Below are 22,617 nucleotides of genomic sequence, written 5' to 3' on the forward strand. Positions count from 1 at the left end.
GCCCGCTCTAATTGCAGATAGGAGAGCGGAAATATTCGTGGAGTAAAGGACCAGGGTACAGTATGTTAATATTATGCAATAGTTGTATTACCGTATACGACCCGACGCAGCTACTAGATCATGCATATGATAATCACTATAAAAAGCAACGACAAAGCCAGCCAGCTAAGTGCACCGATGTAAATTCAGCAGAGAAAAACAGGCAGCATCACAGGTTTTCATTTGGCGATTGCTCCGGAGGCAGATGAGCGCAAGCGTAACGTGACGTCAAAACAAAGGCCTAATTAAATTACTGTTATAGTTTGCTCACATCTATCCTAACTTACGTAAGTGAGATTAGTTGGCTCGCCCAAGGCCGTCAGTGATCCGACGTCGGTCTCGTTACAATGAAGATCGACTCTCACCATACGCCCATCCTTTCCTCTGATCATATTGTACGTCAATCCGGTTTCAGATTGTGCGAAATAGGCACCGTCAATCTGGCTGCAGGAAAATGTGAATTTTCGATCTGGAACGTCACGGATTTGACAAACCTGTACATTTAACTAATTAGGTATTGACAAATTACATATGGCTTACCGTGCTATCGTTGCAGTATTGCGAAGAAAAATTCGAGCAGAGATTAACATCGTAGAAGTATTTTCCATCGAATATCTTTTGAAAGCTATTCACAATAGGCTTTGTCTGACTGAGGTATGAATCAGAATAGCTTATTGGTTTGAGCTTACAGCGGCGTGCCATTGCCGTCGAGTGGAGTTAAATCAACCCTGTACCCGTTGTCGTACTGGCAGAAACAGGTATTCAAAAGACGACATTCGCCTTCGGGTTGGCTCTCCACAGCGCTCCTCATAAGCGTTACAACAACAAAGAAAACGCTGAAGAGACCTTGAAGACAAAGGAGCTTTGCCATTGCGTGTGTTCAGAGTCCGATCAGACGGTCACAAGATTTGGTCACAAGATTTCTGTGTATCACGTGCTAGACTTCTCCTCACGCATGCGTGTCGTAAGTCTCCTTCTTCCGCAAGAGTTCTCTCCGTCAATCCTTCGTGTAATCTTTCTTTTAGATCACTCTCGAACGGAGCGAAGTGTTATTTTGGTCAACGCTCGAGCGCGTGCGCTAAATTGGGACGGTTTGGCAGCTATGGCAGCTCGCCCAGGACCGCCTGGCATGTGTACAGTGGAACCATACATGTAATCGAGTCTTCTTTATCCGAGCAGAAGGTCACATTACAGGACGGTTTAGATTAGAGGCCTCTATCTACCAGAGCCCTATAAAAGAGAGCTGCGCCAACTCGATTTATCACGTGACTCACGTGAGCCGCTGGACGCCATTTTGTGTCCAGCTTCGCGAGTTTAGGCGGATCGTACCGCTTGCGGGATGGGTTAGAGCAGCTGCCCGAAAAACTGTGCGTTTAGGTCATGTAGAAGTTTCAAACGATGCGGTGTGCGGTCCTCTAGCGCGTATATTTCCTTTTTTACGCGAGGACGTAAAAATCCTCCTCGCCTACCCATTGAGCTGAGAGCGCAGTACGATTTTCTGCGCTAACAGCTATCATTGCTACTTCATTTCCAACCTTTAGCAGTATGTGTTTAGTAGCGAAATCCGTCGAAATCATGTAGCAACCCTCAAGCTGTATTTTCTGAATTCTCAGAAAATGCTCATACACGCGCAAAACTATACAAAACTATTATACTAGACCACAATACTACGCGTAAGAGGTTTCCGGGCAACTATAACATTGTTTCACTTGCCTCATTCCCATCAAGCGAGTGAAAGAACCTGGCTAAATAAATGAAATAATTTTTTAGGTGCTTAGAAACTTTTTTTGCGCGTAGTCCTGTGATGAAAGGAAAGTTTCGCGTACTTTTGAAATTTTAAAAAATCAAATCCGGGAATTTACGGAGTAGACAATGAGGTATTTCAAACGATTTTGACGAATTTCGCTACGCAACACATAGCGATAATAATCGGAAATGCACTAACAATGACAGCTGTTAACGCAGAAAAACCGTATTGCGTTCTCAGCTCGAAGGGTAGGCGAGGACGTTTTCACGTCTTCGCGCAAAAAAGGAAAGATACGCGTTAGGGCGCCGTACACCGCACCGTATGAAACTTCTACGTGACATAAACGTACTGTTTTTCGGGCAGCTGCTCTAACTCATCCCGCAAGCGGTACGATGTGCCTAAACTCGCGAAGCTGGACACAAGATGGCGCCCATGTACGGGGTTGGCGCAGCTCTCTTTTATAGGGCTCTGCTATCTACTAGGCAGCAACGTGACTTTAGGACATTCCAAAGTGAACTGCAACTGCTTTACAAATTCTATTCGCTTCTACAACAACGAAGGAGAGGCCTTGAAGACAATGTAGAGAGACAAGACTTGTGTGTGTCACGTTGTCCAACTAAAGTCTACTTGTGAGTAAAACTTCTGAGTAAAACTACTACGTACACTTCATAACTCGTATCTATTGTCTGAGATCAGCTCGGTACGTATGCCAGAATGAGACTCGGAGCGATGGACGAGTGTAGCTTGCAACCGCGCCGAAACGCTGCAAAGTGCGTAGACCAAGAAAGTCATTTTATAATAAACAGTGCTCAGACGAAAACGGAGGTGCAGGATGATCAGAGATTGCGCAAAGTACTTTAGGTTATGTATTTCCTTGCGTCGGTTTACGCCCCTTTGCTTTTCTGGACGGAGCGTTCTCTTGCAATGTTGGTTCACGCTTGTAACTGGTTTTTGACGCTACGTTTACTACAGAAAGGCGCTGAAGCATGCAAAGAGACGTCAAAGACGCAAGGGCGGATCCTTGTTTACGTAGGTTGCAGATGCGCAGTCAAGTAGAAGCCATGTCTTGTGGGTGGCATGTTTTTGGCCTTGGCCTTGCTCTGCGTCTCTGAGGTACGAGTCTTATAACGCTAAAGTTCGCTTACGGGCCGTTGCGTCGTGATACGTCTATAACAGCGATTTTAGGTCGCTTCTGACGGGAAAATCAATTTGACCTACACGTTATACCTAAATAGCTTCAACGAAGATTATTACGGATATTGCTGTGGTGATCCACAGTCAGCTTTGTGCACAGAACTTTGTCCAACAAATCTTGAAGTTTGCTACTGGACGCCTCCCGAGTCCGTCTGCACGGACAGCAAGACAGCAAAGGATGTAAGAGTGGACAGTTTACAAATTGCTAATGGAGATTTGCCTCTTGTCGCGCTGTCGTTCTCAGACAATTGGAAGGTCGTTCTTACACGCACACCCCCTAGCCGTAATGCAATTTATTTTTAGGGCTACTTCAGTTTAAATATAACTGCTCGAAATATCACAGGAAGTCTCATTGATATTATGACAGTATCCTTTTCTAATGCTTTAGTAGCAAACATGTTATCCAACCAAACCATAATCACTGGAATAAGAGGAACACTTTTGATCCTTTCCTGGCAAGTTTCATGTGATGAGTATTGGTATGGCAGCGACTGCGGGATCTATTGCAAGTCAAATGAAAGCCACGCGTGCAATTCAACTGGGCACAAAATCTGTAAGCCGGGATTTCAACCTGAGAATGATTGCACAATAAGTAAGAAGGTATCGATATTTGTGAGTACATCTTTTAACGTATTTCTTAGACACGGATGAATGCAGTTCTCATCCTTGTCAAAATAACGGAACATATGACGACGGCACAGATCAGTACAATTGTTCATGTGCAGTAGGATTTACAGGAAATCATTGCGAAACAAGCAAGTCAAGCACTTATTAGGTTTTAAGTATTTACTTTTAATTTTCTCTAGACATTGACGAATGTTTGTCTAATCCCTGTTTAAATGACGCCACTTGTATTGACAAAGAGAACGCATATAGTTGCCTATGTTTACCAGGATATAGCGGAGAGCACTGTGAAACAGGAAAGTTCTCCACACTTTCTTAGTACGTCTCTAATTTTTCTCCGTGCAGACGTTGACGAGTGCGCGTCGCAACCGTGTCAAAACAATTCTACGTGCATAGATCTTGTAAACGACTATTCCTGTACTTGTTCTTTTGGATTCTCGGGCAGAGACTGCTCTGTTGGTAAGAATAGCGCGCACGGTAGTGATACTGAGATCTCATTTTGTGAGCCAACAATTCGTCTACAAATAGGCTTAGTAGACTTATATTCTCTACAATCCGTGCTTATATGAGGCGCATTCACGTCTAATAATTTTGCTACAATATTGCGTAGTAAGTGTAACCTGAGATCTCAGAATCAAAAGTGTAAATATAATACCTAAAACTAAATTAACCTAGACATTGACGAATGCGCCTCATCTCCATGCCATTATGGCGGATCATGCGCCGCCTTAATAAACGGTTACAGTAGTGGAGGAGAATGCGAAGATCTGGCTAACGGTTACGTATGCAACTGCTTTGACGGATACACAGGGAGTCATTGCGAGTCAGACATTGATGAGTGCACGTCAAAGCCGTGTCAAAATGGAGGAAACTGTACGGACTTAGTGAACTCGTTTCGCTGCGAGTGCGCTCTAGGATACACAAATGACACCTGTGGCGCTAACATTGACGAATGTCTCTCTAATCCGTGCAAAAACGATGGCACGTGTGCCGATCGAATTAACGGTTATAATTGCACGTGTACCGAGGGATTTACAGGACGCGAGTGCGAAACTAATGTGGATGAATGCATCTCCCAGCCGTGCTCAAATAACTCTACTTGCGTTGACGGAGCAGCAATGTACAAGTGCCAGTGTATGACGGGCTATATTGGAGTGCATTGTGAAATTGACGTTGACGAATGCGCCTCCAATCCTTGCCAAAACGGAACGTGCTCTGACCAAGTCGGTGAATATAACTGCAGATGCAATTCTGGATTCACTGGAGTAAACTGTGATGTGAATATAAACGAGTGTAACCCATCTCCTTGTCGCAATGGAGCGCGGTGCACGGACGCGGTTAACAGTTACTCGTGCAAATGTTTTGACGGATTTACGGGGGCAGACTGCGAGACGGAGATTGACGAGTGCTAGTCTAGCCCCTGTGAAAATGGAGGAACGTGCACCGACGCCTTGAATGATTATTATTGTCGTTGCGTGCTGGGCTTCGCTGGAAAAAATTGCGAGATGAATGTGAATGACTGTGATCCAGATCCTTGCAACAACCACGGAAAGTGTACAGATTTAGCGCATGACTACAGTTGTACCTGTGACGCGGGATACACAGGCGAACACTGTCAAGTGGAAATTAATGAATGCCTGTCTTCACCCTGTCAGAATGGAGCCACTTGTGTGGATTGTGTGGCTGGATACAACTGCAGCTGTGTAGCAGGATACAGCGGGCTTCTCTGTGAGACAGACAGCGATGAATGCTCGTCTCAACCATGCCAGAATAACGCAACATGTACTGATAAAGTGAATAGTTATGAATGCCAATGTATTCCAGGATATAATGGCGTCAACTGTGAAGAAGAAACCGACGAGTGTTTGTCAAATCCATGTCAAAATGAAGCCACCTGCAGTGACCTAATTGACAGGTATTCGTGTACTTGCTCAGACGGATACACTGGTACTAGCTGTGAATTGAATATCGATGAATGCAATTCCAATCCTTGTGCAAATAACGGAACCTGCTCTGATGGAATTAATATGTACACTTGTCAATGCCTAGATGGATACATCGGATCGAAATGTGAAACGGACTTTGACGAATGCTCTTCAGCTCCTTGTCAGAACAATGGAAGCTGCACTGACATTGTGAACGGATTTCAGTGCTCCTGTCTGTCAGGATACACAGGATCCCAGTGTCAGTATGACATTGATGACTGCTCGTCGTCTCCTTGCCTAAACGGAGCTCGATGCTTTGACAAAGTGAACCAATACTCGTGTGAGTGTGTATTGGGTTTTGAGGGAAGCAGATGCGAAACCGAAATTAGCGATTGCGATCCCGACCTTTGCCGAAATGGAGCAACATGCATTGATGCAATAAATAGATACTTTTGCATATGCTTCCTAGGCTTTGCTGGTATAAACTGTGAGACTAACATCAACGACTGTAATTCTGATCCATGCGGAGATCACGGAAATTGCACGGATCTGGTGAACGGTTTCAATTGCAGCTGTGAATTCGGATATGCTGGCGACCTCTGCCGTAACAACATTGACGACTGCGCTTCTAAACCGTGCCGCAACGGAGCCGCTTGTGTCGATGGAGTGGCTGCTTACCACTGTTCCTGTTCAGAAGGCTATACCGGTCCCCTGTGCGAGACTGATGTTGATGAATGCTCTTCCAGTCCTTGTCAGAACAATGCAACTTGTATCGATGAGGCAAACGGCTACAAATGCAGTTGCACGAGCGGTTACGCCGGCGCTTGGTGTCAGAACAACGTTGACGACTGTGAGAGTTCTCTTTGCTTCAATGGCGGTAAGTGTGTTGATGGAGTGAGTTCCTATTCTTGCCAATGTCCACCCGGGTTTATTGGACTTAACTGCGAAACGGAAGTCGATGAATGTGAATCGTCTCCGTGTCACAACAACAGCGTTTGTTTGAATCAGATTGACAGGTTTTATTGTGTCTGCTCTCCCGGCTACAGAGGAGCGAGATGTCAGGATTTAGTTGACAACTGTCAACTGCAGCCATGTAGAAATGGCGGAACTTGTGTGAACCTAATCGATGACTTTTCTTGCACATGTTTACCCGGATTCACTGGGAAACAGTGCCACGTTGACATTTCTGAGTGTGAGACAAACCCATGTTATAATGGAGCAATATGCAGAGATCTCATCGGCCGTTACTCTTGTGACTGCTTGGATGGCTACACCGGATCTGACTGTGAAACAAACGTTGACGAGTGCGCTTCTCACCCCTGTAAAAATAACGGCGTCTGCCAAGACAGTGTTAATAGCTACGAGTGCCAATGTAAAGCGGGATTCACCGGTCACCAGTGCGAAACGGACGTGAACGAATGTCTCTCAAGGCCTTGTCGAAACGGCGGCACTTGTCTTGATCTTGTCAGCTCAACATTTTGCAGTTGCACTGCAGGATACACGGGACTGGTGTGCGAAACGAACGTAGACGAGTGCTTCTCGAATCCTTGTAAGAATGAGGGAAATTGCACTGATTCAATAGACGATTACGTCTGCTCCTGTTCGCCTGGGTACACTGGTAAAAACTGTGACTCTGACATTGATGAGTGTTTGTCTCTTCCGTGTCAGAATGGAGGAACGTGTTCTCACCGCGGTTTGGTTGGCACCTATTCCTGTTCCTGTTCCAGCGGATTTACTGGATCCGCCTGCGAATCTGATATTGATGAATGCGTCAGCAGCCCTTGTCAAAACAACGGGACTTGTTTTGACTTCACAGACTCGTATCAATGTGAATGTATATCAGGATTTGCCGGAGAAGACTGTAAGACAAACGTTGATGAGTGCAGCTCTAACCCGTGCACAAAAGGAGATTGCGTGGATCAAGTCGACCGTTACTGGTGCAATTGCTTGGATGGATTCACCGGTGGTGATTGCGGCTTTGATATAGATGAATGCGCGTCGTTTCCCTGTCAAAATGGAGGAAAATGTTCAGATCAAATAGCATCGTACGACTGTGAATGCGCTCATGGCTTTACCGGACGGCACTGTGAAACAGAAGTAGACGAGTGTTTGTCTATTCCGTGCCTGAACAACGGAACGTGCAAGAACCTCTACTCGCAATATTTCTGTAAATGTCCTCTTGGATTTTCCGGACGTGACTGCGAGACAGACATAAATGAGTGCGATCCGACTCCTTGCCGCGGTAATGCTATCTGTGCAGACCTGGTAAACGATTTTAAATGCAACTGTCCTCTTGGATACACTGGCAAACAGTGTCAATTTGAAATTCTTGAATGCAACTCCAATCCTTGCCTCAACCTTGGTAGATGTCAGGATCTCGTGGGAGACTTTAGCTGTATTTGTCCGGTTGGTTACACAGGAAAGCTGTGCGAGACAGATGTGAATGAGTGCGAATCGAGTCCTTGTCTGAACAATGGAACCTGCAGGGACCTTTCTAATGACTTCACTTGTAACTGTTCGGCGGGATACACTGGGCAGCTGTGCGAGACTAATATTGACGACTGTGAGTCGAGTCCCTGTGGCAATAATGGCACTTGCATTGACTTGATCGATGCCTATAACTGCAGTTGCGTTCCTGGCTTTGACGGACAAAATTGTTTGATAGACTTGGACGAGTGCCAGTCTAACCCTTGTCAAAATCAGAGTACTTGCATTGACGGCTTTGGAGAATACTATTGTCAATGTTCTGAACTCTATACGGGATTGCAGTGCGAAAGTTTAGCCGTAGATCCCTGTGACTTACTCTGCAAGAACGCCAACAGTTGCGATTATTTTCTCGTTAACGAAAGCGCACCTGCAGGATCACTACTCTTCAATTTGTCCGGATTAACTGTGTATTATATTTGCACGTGCCCTGAAGGCTACAGTGGAAATAATTGTGAACACGGTAAACTGCTTGAAGAGTTGTAAAATCTGCTCATTGTTTCTGTTTTAGAAATCAACCAGTGCGACTCCTCTCCTTGTGAAAACGGCGGCACTTGCATTGGCAACAGCAGGTCGTTTTTCTGCACATGTCCTGATTCTTACACGGGACGTCTGTGTGGTTCTTTACCTACGACTCCAAAGGCAACGACGGAGACTCCCACAAACGCCTTATCAATGACTAACGCCAGCACAATTAATAACACTAAGGCTAGCACACCGTCTTTAGTTTGTAAGTTCTTTAGGCAAATATTCTCAAGTTTTGTAATCTTTTATTTGGTTAGCGATTACACCTGTCAAAACGGACTGTGAAGAAACGTTGTGGTCTAAGGCTGGTTTCGTTTCATCCTTCACTCTTTTAATCATTTCACGTATGTTCCGTGTTGATCTTTTCTGTGCTTTCGTAATTATCTTTTGCTTTAGTTGTCGTTAATGTGATACTTCTTACCTACGTCATCTTAATTCACTGTCACACACCGCTTCAGTGGTGCTTTTTCTTCAGGAAAGCACATTGGTCGGTGTCGCCCTCGCAATGGAGAAAAGATGAAAAGAGTAGGACAAGCGCTCAGGTAAATTACGGTGTCGAAGAATCGAAATTGAGCGACAGCTTTTTGGGAGCCAAAATGTGGCCGGAGCATCAGTCCCCCAGCGCTGTGGAACTGCAACGTCCGCGTCTCAATTTGCCCTGAAAGTCATCCCGACTATGACGTCACTCAGATGTGAAATGGTTCTGTACCGTAGAAAACAGAACAGATTCGTTTTAGTGAATGGTTTACCTAAAGTTTAGCTAGAGACCATTTTTTGTTCTTCAATGTATCGAGGTATGATATAGAATCGTGCAGACGCAAATGAAAATCTTCTATCTGTACAGGATGTGGCGGGGATGTGGCTTTGAGACGAGCGTGCGCTAATGCTCACCCGATTTCAGAAAAAGAGAAGCCCTGCGAGCCCCGATTGGCCTGATCGAACTGCCGTCTTTGTCGAATCGGGTTTTCAACGTTAGTGAAGCGGAGTGAGGAAACGGAGAACGTCGAAACGTCGTCGTTCTTTCTTATGCACCCGTACCCAGCGTATTCTATGGTTCTCCTCTACTTCTATCCATGATTATATCGACTTGGCCGTAGCCAAGCCGTCTATCGCGCAGCTCTGTCTTCCTCATAAGCTTTCTGTATCGCGTTTACTTGACTTGGATTCCGATTGAGGTTGAAATAGCAAGAAGGACACCGTGAAATTCTCAGCTTGTGATAGCGAGTTACACTCGAAGGTTGGTCATGCTATGATTTGGACTTATCCCTGCTTGTCAATGAATATCTAGATGATTTGGCTCAGCATTTGTTTTGTTTGCCAGCTGGGCTCGACATCAAAAGGACATAAAATGAGTTCTTTCACTTTAGACGGCTTTGAAGATGGTCTTGAAGATGCTTTCTCGTGTGACGACAGCAGCGTTTCCTGACCACACCTCGTAAACTTGATGTACTGACTGAAGTTCTTTCGATTTTACTCTTAGTAGGATTGTTTGAGTGAGACTGCGTTGGAGCCACTAGCAGGCAGCTACGCCCTAAGCCTCGCTTCAGGCTTCGTAGAGCACATTTTAGTGGAGCACTCAGTGAGCTTCTACGTCGCTAGCTTCCAGCCCAGATCTCGTGTTTCAGTGCAGGTTCACGCTGCCGTGCAACGTAGGCTTTTTGTGCGCACACGAAGAGGAGTTTGTTTACATAATGCGTTAGTAGCGTTACCCTGGTGAGTGTTAGTACGTCATTGATACGTGTGCGAGCTAAAACTGTCTAGTTTCTCTTCTCCAAATATTTTAGCTTGCTAAGAACTAAGAACGAGCTCCTTCTTCTGATCGAAAAAGACTTGAAAGTACCCTAAACTAAAAGGCAGCGAGCGTTCTGTATGTCATCACATTACTTGCAATTAGACCAACAAACCTCTAGGTCGAACCTTTTGGTCGGCACCACTAAACGGTCATCTACGATAAAAGGATTTGAGTGAGCATGCACCTCCCGGTGGGTGACCAGCGTTCCGCCCAGGGTAGTAGGTTGTGGTCGACCACTTGACGGCGCCGACCACCAATCCGTAGTTTCCGATCACTATTATTTATTTATTCTTAGTCTATTATTAACGTATCTATTTTCTCGTCTTGCTAGCTTTTCTCAAGTACCATTCTAACTTTTCTCGCTTACAGCGTGAGAAGTATCTCGATACTGCATCTGTAACGGTCGCGATATTGAATGTAAACACACGCGCCCTAAAAAATACTCGGCGCGCGCTTGGCGCGGCAAACACGTCCGACCACCTCTCAGAAAATTCTGGGAAGACATAGTAACAGTACGGGCGCTAGGCTTCTTCTTCGATCACCCGGCCTTTCTCGAGGCTCGACGCCCCTCTTTTATGGGGAGACAGCGTTTTTCAAATCATCGGTACTAATTAGTTAGACTAGCGAAAGCGAACACACCTTTTTTCACGATAGGAGTTCATACCAGTCCGTTTCCAATCGACGATATTGCGCCATTTTCGCGGCGCATCAGACCACATGCGTCTATAACAACCCAATGTTGTCACGCCGTAAATCTTTCGTCCGAAATTGACAGAAAGAGGAGGAGTTAATTAAGTTCGACGTAAATACGAAGGCAGACTCGACTCTTTCCACAGTCAGTTCTATCAAACCAGTCAGCGCCAATATACAGCGTGAGAAGTATCTCGATACTGCATCTGTAACGGTCGCGGTATTGAATGTAAACACACGCCTCCTAAAAAATACTCGGCGCGCGCTTGGCGCGGCAAACACGTCCGACCACCTCTCAGAAAATTCTGGGAAGACATACAGTAGTAACAGTACGGGCGCTAGCTTCTTCTTCGATCACTCGATCGGCCTTTCTCGAGGTTCGACGCCCCTCTTTTATGGGGAGACAGCGTTTTTCAAATCATCGGTACTATTTAGTTTGACTAGCGAAAGCGAACACGCCTTTTTTCACTATAGAAGTTCATACCAGTCCGTTTCCAATCGACGATATTGCGCCATTTTCGCGGCGCATCAGACCCCATGCTTCGATAACAACCCAATGTAGTGTCACGCCCTAAATCTTTCGTCCGAAATTGACAGAAAGAGGAGGAGTTAAGTTCGACGTAAATACGAAGGCAGACTCGACTCTTTCCACAGTCAGTTCTATCAAACCAGTCAGCGCCAATGGCACTAACAGTGACCAGCATCAATACACCGTCGTACGCCTCAAGCTACGGCCATCTCTCGCAGCACCTCCAAGAATCTGACGCTCTGAAATTTCTCGACAACGTTCTGCAGCCTCAGTATGGCGATCGTGCGCTCGACTTCGGCTGCGGAACGGGAAACGTAACTCTCGACTTGGCGAGAAGAATTGGATCCGACGGTTTTCTCGTCGGAGTCGATCCGGACGATGATCGAATCCGAATCGCCCAAAATCGACTCCAAAGCTACGATAACGTCAAAATCATTCGCGGTTCAATTAGCGAAGCGACGGCGTTCGCGCCCTACGACATAATCAACGCCAATCACGTCATCCACTGGATTCCCCGCGGCGAACACGAAGAGTACCTTCGAAAGATCTTTGCTTCGCTTAAACCGGGAGGACGATTCGGTTTCACAACGGTGCACAGTCTTAAAGGCTTCATACGCGATTTGTCAGCTAGTCAGTACGAAAATTCGTACGATTCGTTCCTGTCTGCAATAGGCTGGTCGTTTTCTTCGCTTGCCTACTGGGAAACCCTTCTGAAAAAGACGGGCTTTGAAATTTCCTACGGTTCCGAAGAGGAAAGGGTAAGTGGCGTCTTTCCGGACGAAAGAGCCTTTCTGGAATGGTGGGAGGCGACGTGTGTGGGCCACTTCAGCGCCGCTCAAATGGCACCGGAGGCTCTCATGACTAAGTACGATTTGAAAAGAAACGAGCCAATTCCCATTCATGCTCGCCATGTCGACGTTGTCGCCAAGAAGCCAAAAAAACCGAACAAAGGTGTGCGTACCTTCAAAGCAGACACATTAGTTGAATGACTTAATTAATTGTCCTAAACGGTTCCGCCGCTGTGTCTTTCTGTTTGTCCTTTTGTCATGAAAACATTGTCTTTGTCTACCCAAGTCTCTTAGAGTCTATCACATCATACGTACGGAATTCTCGGACGCTACTAATGCTATAAAGATGTAAGATGGAAGGACGGGCATTTAATGTTAGTGCTTTCCTTCCCTCCCCTAAATTGCGCTGCAGATGCCAAAGCAGACCTCTCACGTTTACACAAATACAAAAACAACAAATGATTACGTAACATCACACTTCCAAGGCTTCTGCAAAAGACCACCACGTCGATATAATTAATCAGGAATAACGTTCTCTCTCTCTTCTTCATGCAACGCGCCATGGACAAGCTCAAAGTCGTTTTTTGAGACGTTTTTCCCAGCCCGAGCACGAGATCGAGTCCAGCCAATCATCGAAAGAAATTAACTTGCGATGCTGATACGACTGCCAGTTGGCGTGCCAACTTGAAATCAAGTGTTATGTGCCACAGCCGACGTCGAGAATGCGATCACCTGGCTGAGGCTGCAGAGCATGCTCGAGAAACTTCGCCGGACTCTTGCATGCAGTGAGCCAAAAGAAGCTCTGAGCGACTGCGTGCGCTAATAATCTTCACCGAAAGCTCCGAGGCTGCCACCAGCCCCGATTGGAGCTTGCTCGAGCGGCCGTCTTGTCGAATCGGGTTTTGGAAGCGGAGCGAGGAAACGGAGAGCGTCGAAACGTCACCGTTCTTTCTCGCTCGCCCGATGAAATATGCAGAGTATTCTATCGACTTTGGCGGCTTCTTAGCCGTCTCACGCGCAGCTCTGTCCTCCCAATAAGCTTTTCTATATCGTCTTTACTTGGTTCGGTGTCGAGATCAATAGCAAGATGAAGAAGAACACTAAAATGAAGTCATGCAGTGACCGCGGGTTATTATCGATAGTGAATTACTACACTCAGGTATGTCATGGCATCTACGATTTGGAGTGATCCGGCCATGACACTAAAACTATCTAGATGGCTTAGCATTTGTTTGCCAGCTGGGCTCGACATCGATGAAATGAGAGTCCTTTATAGATTCTTCGCTTTACACGGCTTTGAAGATGAAAGAAAAACGCTTTCTCGCGTGACGACAACAGCGTTTCTTGACCGCACCTCGTAGACTAGATGTACCTGAGATGCTCTCGATTTAGCTCTTGGTAAGGATTTTTCGGGTAAGACTAGACAGTGCGTGAGTTTCTACGTCGCTCCAAGGGTACAGTGTACATAGACTACGCGCAGTCTCGCCTTTCAGTGTATGTTCACGATGCTTTGCGCTAACTATTGTGGTGATTGAAAAAGCAAAGTGGACCTGAAGAGCGGTACTATGAGCCAGAATTATGTCGCATACTTATGATGGCATAATGGCATGCTCTTTTTTTACATCTTTTCGTCTGACGATCAGAAAGCGACGCCGTCAATTACGGCGCGTACGCTAGTTGTTCTCTCAGGCGCGTTTTCTAAATTGAATTGTTTTTTTTCCCAGATTAAAAAAGCCTTTTCCGGGAACCGAAGACGACTGTGGCGATGACTGACGAAGAGGATGACTTTTTCTAGGTTTAGTCTTTTTAAATCGAGTTATTACTAATACTGTTTGGTAAGCGCATTTTACAGCATAATCACGCGTGGAGCTCTGGCAAGAGCTTCACGGGAGACTCGGTCTTGTGTGCGCCTATCCATGTGGTTAGGTCAGCGCACGAGAGACTGAGAGTTTCTTTCACTCTGCGCTCTAGAACTTCGTCGCGTGCGCCGCTTAGCTAGGACTGCATGATAAACGAGCAGATGCATCATGTTCAAATTTTATTTAATAAAGTCCCGGATGTACAAAATTAAAACGAACATAGTTTCCCCTCTCCTCCATCCACCCCCTTACCCAAACGGGTAAGGCCAGGTGGGCACCTGCTGTGAGTCATCGACTCGTGGGGTCACTCCAGACTCCCCCGCGGAGGATGAGCCCGTTTAACTCTCCTGGCTCCGAGCCTTGGACTGCGAGTGGCAGCTGGGATGTCAGTCCACTCGCAGGTGCAATTCCAAGGGGCGTCACTGATTTACCCGCCAGTGCTCTGCCTTACGCGGGGAGGCGACTCTATAGCCTCTGCAGAGGTACGGCCTATTTATCCCTTGGCCACAGAGGGATGGCTGCGTCTGCCTCGTCGGATTGGGGAAGCGACTACACGACGAAACAATTCATGCGGGGGAAAATCAATGAAAAACTACCTTCCTTGAAATGGGTACAGCAGCCTCGTAGCTCACCACGTCTTCGTGAAGTTGTCATCATTCAACCGTGACGATAGAGGAGCGCACGCACACTATTTACACAAAAATCCAACTTTAATTAGCTATCTATTAACCCAAGTACCTTTGTCGTAATTATGGTTACCTGGCGCTCCGCTTGGCGCACGACCGCGTAGTTGACGTTTTGTGCATTTTGTTCGTAACTGCTTACGTTGGCCCAACTGAGCTCTCTCCTACACGTTTCGAGAAAACGATATAGGAGTGAAGGATTGTGTCACGCAGCGTGAGAAGAAACAACTTGAACAATAAATTAAAGAAAGCGATAACGCAAAACAACGTTTTGAGGCACATGAATTACTCGAATGAGAGGATGTCGTCGTTGGAAGCCTCCTTTACGAGAAAAAGCTTAGAGTTGAAGATCAGTGCCTATAGTTCAACCGCAACACCGCTTGAGGAGTGGAAGAAAGAAAGTTGCATAGCAAATCCCAAAGGAGGGCCCCATGCAACCGCATGCTGGATCTTTATTGCTGTTCTTCTTACCTTCAATTTAGACAACGATTCTGTTCTTCGTAGCAATGAGAGACAATTGGCAATAAAGAACAGCTACACGACAAAAGTTTAATACAAAAATCAATAAATAGTTTAAAAAGCCTCTCAGATGATGACTTCATCATATCACTCGTCTGATGACGTCCGCTGCATGATCAGGTGAATTCGTAGGAGGGCCAGGTCTAGCTTCGTTCCCCTAGGCCCCTCTCCGGCCTCACGTAAAAGCGCCTGGGGGCGAGGCTAGGCCAGGCCCTAAAAAACCAGCAGAGAAAGAGGACAAATTAAAGGACACGAAAGGAGAAAACGGTAAGGGGAGGAGGAAAGGAGGGGTGGAGTAAAAAACCAGCTGTTTAGATCGACTGATCTTAAAAGTGAAAAAGCCTAATAATTATGCTAATACACAAACACTCATAATTCATTCAGAGAAGTTGGGCAAAAAGAACGACACGTGACGCAGAGGAGTTTGGAGTGGGGAGACTCCGAGAGAAAGCCAAAAGACAACCTTCTTTCCTCCTTTCTAAATCATTCTTGACTCATGACGTCAAAGAAACCAAAGACGGATAGGAGGAGACCGAAAGACGGTTAACCCCATTTGTTCCTTTCTCTAAAGTGATTGCAACTTTTCGTACATTAGGGAGTTTAGATCGGCTTCAAGGTGACGCAGAAAGCAACTAAAGCATCTATGGGGTCTTTCATACGGAAAAGACGACGTCATGGTAATGCACGTGAGCGATTCGTCCTTTACATCTGGAAAACAATAACAGCGCCACGCGTCGCCGCCTTTGCTGAACGGCAAGAAGAAATCTGCTGTGACACGCTTTTTCGCCTTATCAAATACATTCCTACGTTAAATTGTGAGAAATAAAGCATACCGAATGCCTCGAATGATATTCTATGTGCCCGAAGCCGAAGGACGAAGAGAACTTTTTCGGGCCACGTGACCACAAAGAAGAGCGCGCTAAGCTAAGGAGCTGCGCTCCCTAGAGCAAATTTTATTGCTTAAATATATCAGTACAAAGAAGGCATTAATGCTAGAAAGAGTTTTCATCTTTTTTATTTTATCTAAAGTAGCAAATTCAGTGAGATAACTCAAGTCATACTTTGAAAATTTTTTGGGTTGGCCCACCCACTGGTTATGCCACTAGTTTTGGTAGCAGTTGAGTTGAGCGGTTTACGTATACGAATGTTTACATTGCGTACATGACATGTAGTCAGTGTGGTAGAAACTTCAAAGTAGTAAAATCATGTAACGCTCTGATATTGTAAACTACAGAAACTTGCTTGCAAGTTTATTGGTCGGGCCATTGCCCGACTAGCCAGGGCGGCTCAGGCGGCCATGTATTTCCCATCAGTTCCATATAACATGCATGCAACGTAAATAAACAGCCGCAACAGCATAGCAATACTTCATAGAAGCTTCTTTTAGGAAAAGAACTCGTCAAATGGCTTTGATTTCATTGATACGCTTGCAATTTCATGCAAAACGAACCGAGCCATTTTTCCTAATAAAAAATTTTTCTTTTCATTTTTTACCTAAGCCACAGCAGACGAAGAGTATACATCGTCGCCGGTACACCTCATAATCTGTTCCGAGATCAGGAAGCTTGGCGACAGAGTGCGCGTATATGACGTCCGGTTCGCTAATTCTACCTCAGCAGGTCGAAAATAAGGACTCGCGGCAGCTATCAACAGTGCAGTGGTTTCCGCTCTTCCTACTGTCAAGGTTTGGGTGCCAAGGCGTAGGCGTTCTTGTACGTCGTTTATGTTCGCCTCTTGCCAGTGTTTCCCTTTCGAGGGCCTCACCAGTTTAGCGTACGCAAGGCCTATGGCAAACTGCACCGCCCTCCCGTGCAAAGGATGAAACTAGAAAAATATTATCTTAAGGTCTTACGCCAAAATGAGCGCGGAGCATAATATACAGCTAGTACTTCTAATTGCACGTAGAAATGACATTAAGTTTCGACTGTCTTCTTTCATAATATCAAACAGAATGCACCACTAAAATAGTATGTAGTTTAAAAATACCAAAAATGCAAGTCAGGAGACAAATCCTACTTCTGTTCTAAATGAGAAGGACCAGCTAATACAAGTAAGCGCTTTGTGAAACTGCTGCATCATGATGCTACCATGCATTCGGAAACATAAAGAGACCAATAGGCCGGGAATGACATGCAGGTGCATGGGATATATATAGGGGTCTACGTGCACAATTGGTGGCTTGGATACGCAAAGAGTCAGTGTGAGCCTGAAAGAAGTGATAAGCGAATTCGTAGCACATGCGACGAGATACTTACCAGCGAAAATTGGGGCTACTTCATTTGAGTAGCCGACGTCGGGGTCCTTCATAGCATTGATGAAATGCCTGCGTGTTGCTCTCGCGCCGAACTTGTTTGCCCACGCGTCCAGCATCTCTAGAGCACGGTCGTTATCGCTGCGTTTTTCTCCAAACGCATGAATTTCAAAATGTTCAAAAGGTTCGGGTTCCAAAATTCTCCCAATGCTACTCCATTTGGGTTGAATACGTTGGGCCGCTCTAAATCTTTCATGCAGGGTCATCGGCGTATCAAGAAACTTGTCGCCAAATAAAGAAATGACATCTAAAGAAAGCAGATAAAAATGAATACACCAACCTGAAGAGCATACCTGCATGGTTAGCTGTTGTCTCAACAAAGCGCCCTAGAAATCAGTTAACATATTGATATGATAACGTCGCTTCACAACTTTCAAAATCCAACCTACTTATTAGTAAGAAAGGAGAACTTGTTTCAATAAAATTCAAGTCTTTTTCGGCGTCCGCCTTCTGTTAGGATGCCAATAAATCTATTTTTAATGATGCATTTGTATTAAGTTATACCTCTTCAGAAGAAAGTTCAATAAAGCCGTCTTCATTCAACAGAGCTAGCAAATACATTAGTCGTGATTGTCGAGCGGCGTCAGCAAGGCTTTCAGCTGTGGCGCAAAGATTCTCACTCCAAGTAGAAAACAGCATTGCTGCAGTCCGACATTCCACTTTTTCTGCTTGGGATAAGCCTTGCAAATGCTTTTTCAAAGCTTTCTTTCCTCCATCGTCTTTCTCGAGGCACGTTATTATAGCGCAGCGTGTCTTGTAAGACAAAAAATCAACGTGATTGTCAGGAAGAGCAAGGAGATCTTTTAGACTGTCTCTGATCGTCCCTTCGCTAACTGATACGTTTGATTTTGTTGAAGTCTTTATCTTCTTGTCAATTTTGTCTTCTGCGTAAGCCAGTGGAAAATCTTTAAACTGTTTTAATTCGGTGCAGCTGATGTACAAACATCGGGTATTTGTCCCTGGACTCTTTTGCCAAAGAATTCGTTCGCCGGTTTGCTTTAGATTAGTCAGAAACTTCATGCACTCTTTCTCCGAGTGATCTGGGCCACGAACAAAAAAATCCAACGCTCTATCTTTCTGCTGCAATTGTATTATTCCTTCCACTAAACGACCGTCGAATGTCTCGTGAATCATTAACCCCCCATGCCAAAGAACAGGCCTTAAACCGCGGAAACAAGCTGCATTGTGAACGTGGCATTGCAAAAACGGCATCGTTCCAGGAGTTATTATGTCTGTCTCTGCAACTTGTCTCAAGCGCCGTCCAACGTAAACTTTCATTTCAGAATTTTCGCTCCACACTTTGGGTGGACGTTCCTGATTTAACAGAGCTGGAAACCGATAATTGTCTGGCTCATCGGGAAGAGGATAGCAAATCTCCAAATGGCACAATAGTGAAATCGTCTCGTCGATATTCTCCCACTTTTTATCGTTGAATGCTTCAAGAGCACACTTGATATTTTCCTTCGCTGCTGTGCCAGTTAAAGAGCACTGAAGGCTAATAGGAAAATCAGGGGACTCTGCTGGTGATAGCAATGGGCCAATGACATTCTGACATAGCCAAGAAGGATCCAAAATAATCTTGCGTTCAATGGCAAAGATCTCAAAAACCCATTACGTACTTTTAGGAAGATACAGAAAATGACTTTACTAACCTCGCCGATTCCTTGCAAGAACTCTACGAACAAATCTTGATCCTGATCTGAAAGACCAGGCCAAACGCTGTCCACAAGCATCTGTTTGAAAACACGTGCGTCCATCACATGAATGGCAGAATCCTATACGGCAACAGTAAACCTACCAAATTGTTGACTTTTCTCGCGTAATGCGACTTGCCTCTTCAGTTTGGGAAGATAAGGACTGCTTTTTTAGAGACAATAGCGTTTTCTGCCGTATATCCTTATTCATTTTACTGACAAAAAATGAAAGAAATTTTTCATTTAAAGACAATCTTTGAAACGGATGCCGCAGTGCAGGCAGGAAGGACGTCACTGCCGCATCAACGATGAGCGGAACATCTTTAGATATCTTTACAAAGAAAATGAGCTTGGAAACCGGTGCACGCCTATAATAGCAGTTATTACCTCAATTACAAGTGCTTTGACCTCTCCAATAGCTTGTTTCAGTAGATCCAACGTTTTCGAACCCCGTTCACGACAATTTAAAACAAAGTGCTTTTTGTAAAAGTTCAACCAATCATGAAACGTTTTTCGAAGGTTCACGACAAGTTGTCGCAATTTCATTTCTCCAGCATCCAAATTTTGAATTTTATCTTTTCGGCTTCCTACTACAATAACAAAGGCTTTTTTTAGTTCTGTAAGACCAACGCTGCATTTTACAAATGAGCAAAAATAAAAGCTTGATTCCTGTAGCTCGCTGTTGCTTTTGGTTAAATCAACAATGAGGAGAAAAACTGTTGTAGATTCGGAGAAGAAGAGGCCGTGCGTCTTATGAAAATACGGCTGCCCCGCGAAATCGCAGAAAATTACCTCGCCGGCGGATTTAATGGCTGCTTTCGAAACCTCCATGCTGGCAGTACGGCAATCGTCGCGTTCTTTCTTCCAGTCACTGTTTCGCAGAGCTTTGATTAAAGTTGTTTTACCAGCTCTTGCATCTCCGATAACACAAATTTTGATTCGCTTCGGTTTTGTCGTGCCTTTAGAATAAAGTTTGTGGTATCGATATGTAACCTGAACGAAAATCAGTTTTTTACGAAAAAGTAACGAGAGAAAAAGACAACTAACCCAAGATTCATAAAGAAATTGTCGCACTTCATTTGGACAAGGATATTCGTGAGGCAGCAAATTATCCTAAAACGTAAAGTCATTTTGTTTTCAGCTAAAAAGGTCTACTAGTGGCCAGCCTATATATGAACGAGCCAGACGTTACATTGATAAGATTCTATATCAGATATTTATATACGTTTAAGTTGCAGTTTATTACAGAAAATATTTGTTGTTTTGCTTGTAGAGCAATATTGTTTGGTCATGTGTAAGCTGCATTTAAAGAGGGATTGAGTTACAATACTGGGTTAGAAACCAAAAGTAATTGAAAACAAGTTTAAGGAGCATTTTAAACGCTAACTGCCAATATTACGTTTGTATAATAAAAATTAAGACGCCCTACCTTTCCACAACGGCCCACAAGACTAAGATTCTTAGACAAAATAAATCTCAAAAAATCCAAGTGTTTACCTGAATTTAAAAATATAGACGAATACTAAATAGTCTGCAAAATCTTAATATACCAGAAACACTGCGACACTTTTTCATGAACGCATGTAAAACAGAATTTTTTTCCTAAAAAGTCAAACATAGCAAGTTCAAAATATTAAATTTAAAATAAAACCTTGTCTGTCTTATTGAAATCTGCTCCAGCGTTTATTAATAGTCTGGCAATTTCTATGTGACCATTGGAACATGCTGCCCACAACGGTCCTTGCTCATTCTAAAAGTTCTAATATCTTATACCAAATTAGCGCACTACGCCACAAACCCAGTTTGTCTTATTGACATTTGCTCCAGCGTCAATTAATAGTTTAGCAATTTCTACGTGACCATTAGAAGACGCTCTCCACAAATTCTCGCTTCCAGACTGAAAATTCAAATCATATGAAGAACCCAATGTCTTTAAAGCAACACTACTGCAAACCCAGTCTGTCTTATTCACATCCGCTCCAGCGTCAATTAATAACTTGGCAATTTCTAAGTGCCCCTTAGAACAAGCTACCCAGAAAAGTCGTTTTCCAACCTGAAGTTCTAATTAGATAAAGAACAACATGTCTATAAAAACCTTGTCTGTCTTATTGAAATTCGCCCCAGCGTCGATTAAAAGTTTGGCAATTTCTACGTGAGCATTAAAGCTCGCTACCGACAAACTAAGCGATCTTCCATCCTAAAACTTCTAATTAGATAAACGCCTACAGTACCTGTCTCTAAAAGGCGATAGACTAGAGTGAAGTAGGCACCATTCACATTCGGACACCCGTTTGACTAGTACATTCGCATCAAAAACTCAAGACTGTTCTCGCTATAGTATGTCGGAAAGGCCATTCTTTCTTTTAGCATTTGTTTGCGCCATTAGCCGAGTCTGTAAAACCTGCACACGCTGAGCTAAGGGCTTTCAAAGGAGTCGAGGTCGCCATAAAATATTTCGGTCACACGTACGCGTATAGTTAGACAGGGGTGCATCTTGGCGAGTTTCTAACGGATTCCAGCAAGCGCAAGCTCATTCAAAATCCTAATCAATGCTATATTGAGAATAATTAAATAAATCAGCGCCTCTAGCGTTTGTAAGGCTAGCTCTTTCAATAAAAGACGGTGTGGTGTGGAAAACGGAGCAAGGTTTTTCCTAGAGCAACTAGGTTCTGAAAGGTGAAAGCCCACTGAAAGGAATTAAAATTTCTAGTTTTCTCAACTTTATTCGCCATTGTGCACTGACTTAGACCATTTTCAGCAATTCACACGCGAAGTCCTGAAATTCCAGGAAGATAAATAGTTGCACACATTTTTCTTTAATTAAAGAAAATGGCCCCTAAGAAAATGTTTTCTATCTCTACCATTGTTTGAAAAAGTAAAAAGTACTATTAGCCAGGCAATTGTTAATCAATCAAAATGACGTTACATAATACTGTGTAGGCATACCGGTATTCCTACATGATGCGCATTATAAAATTGGGCAAAGTCTTTGACCGAAACAAAGATATTAGCCTAAATCATCTTCACAACGAGAATAGAAACCATTTTTACTAAAGCTAAGAAGACTAGCAATTATTTTACTTTCCAATGGGCTTCAACATATTCTAGCACCTATTCACTTTAATTAGGATAATTAATAGAACCTTGCTCTATTCTAGTCTCGTTCCCAGCCCCTCCCCCTCCGTTAATATCACTACGAGGAGAGGGTCATGCC

General features: G+C 44.4%; 3 protein-coding genes and 1 pseudogene across 15 annotated transcripts in view; 2 read left to right on the plus strand and 2 right to left on the minus strand.

Annotated features, from left to right (window-relative positions):
- Window positions 1-69: 69 nt before the first annotated feature.
- Window positions 70-968, minus strand: LOC136197868 (uncharacterized). The gene is made up of 4 exons (XM_065987731.1): window positions 729-968; window positions 580-664; window positions 327-533; window positions 70-280 (listed from the first exon to the last, which is right to left on the minus strand). Exons 1-4 carry the CDS (start codon window positions 908-910, stop codon window positions 209-211), a joined length of 546 nt encoding a protein of 181 aa, XP_065843803.1. The 5' UTR covers window positions 911-968; the 3' UTR covers window positions 70-208.
- Window positions 969-1,028: 60 nt separating this feature from the next.
- LOC136197835 (neurogenic locus notch homolog protein 1-like) lies at window positions 1,029-9,347 on the plus strand (annotated as a pseudogene).
- Window positions 9,348-11,701: 2,354 nt separating this feature from the next.
- Window positions 11,702-12,538, plus strand: LOC136198146 (demethylmenaquinone methyltransferase-like). Its single transcript, XM_065988061.1, has one exon. It carries the CDS (start codon window positions 11,702-11,704, stop codon window positions 12,536-12,538), a length of 837 nt encoding a protein of 278 aa, XP_065844133.1.
- A 4,819-nt stretch (window positions 12,539-17,357) lies between these two features.
- LOC136197841 (death-associated protein kinase 1-like) overlaps window positions 17,358-22,617 on the minus strand; it is an 8,820-nt gene continuing 3,560 nt past the window's right edge. For all 13 annotated transcript variants that reach the window (XM_065987689.1, XM_065987688.1, XM_065987686.1 and 10 more), the window contains 15 exons: window positions 21,499-21,600; window positions 21,358-21,456; window positions 21,202-21,300; window positions 21,055-21,153; window positions 20,954-21,005; window positions 20,833-20,900; window positions 20,451-20,516; window positions 19,791-20,396; window positions 19,543-19,734; window positions 19,362-19,484; window positions 18,214-19,308; window positions 18,099-18,159; window positions 18,003-18,035; window positions 17,654-17,956; window positions 17,358-17,604 (listed from right to left, as the gene is read on the minus strand). In XM_065987689.1, coding sequence (XP_065843761.1) covers window positions 17,594-17,604; window positions 17,654-17,956; window positions 18,003-18,035; window positions 18,099-18,159; window positions 18,214-19,308; window positions 19,362-19,484; window positions 19,543-19,734; window positions 19,791-20,396; window positions 20,451-20,516; window positions 20,833-20,900; window positions 20,954-21,005; window positions 21,055-21,153; window positions 21,202-21,300; window positions 21,358-21,456; window positions 21,499-21,600 — 3,009 coding nt within the window. In that variant the 3' untranslated portion in view covers window positions 17,358-17,593. The remainder of the gene's footprint in view (window positions 17,605-17,653; window positions 17,957-18,002; window positions 18,036-18,098; window positions 18,160-18,213; window positions 19,309-19,361; window positions 19,485-19,542; window positions 19,735-19,790; window positions 20,397-20,450; window positions 20,517-20,832; window positions 20,901-20,953; window positions 21,006-21,054; window positions 21,154-21,201; window positions 21,301-21,357; window positions 21,457-21,498; window positions 21,601-22,617) is intronic.

This window comes from Oscarella lobularis, chromosome 18 (assembly GCF_947507565.1).
Source record: "Oscarella lobularis chromosome 18, ooOscLobu1.1, whole genome shotgun sequence".
In the NCBI taxonomy this organism is placed as follows: Eukaryota; Metazoa; Porifera; class Homoscleromorpha; order Homosclerophorida; family Oscarellidae; genus Oscarella; species Oscarella lobularis.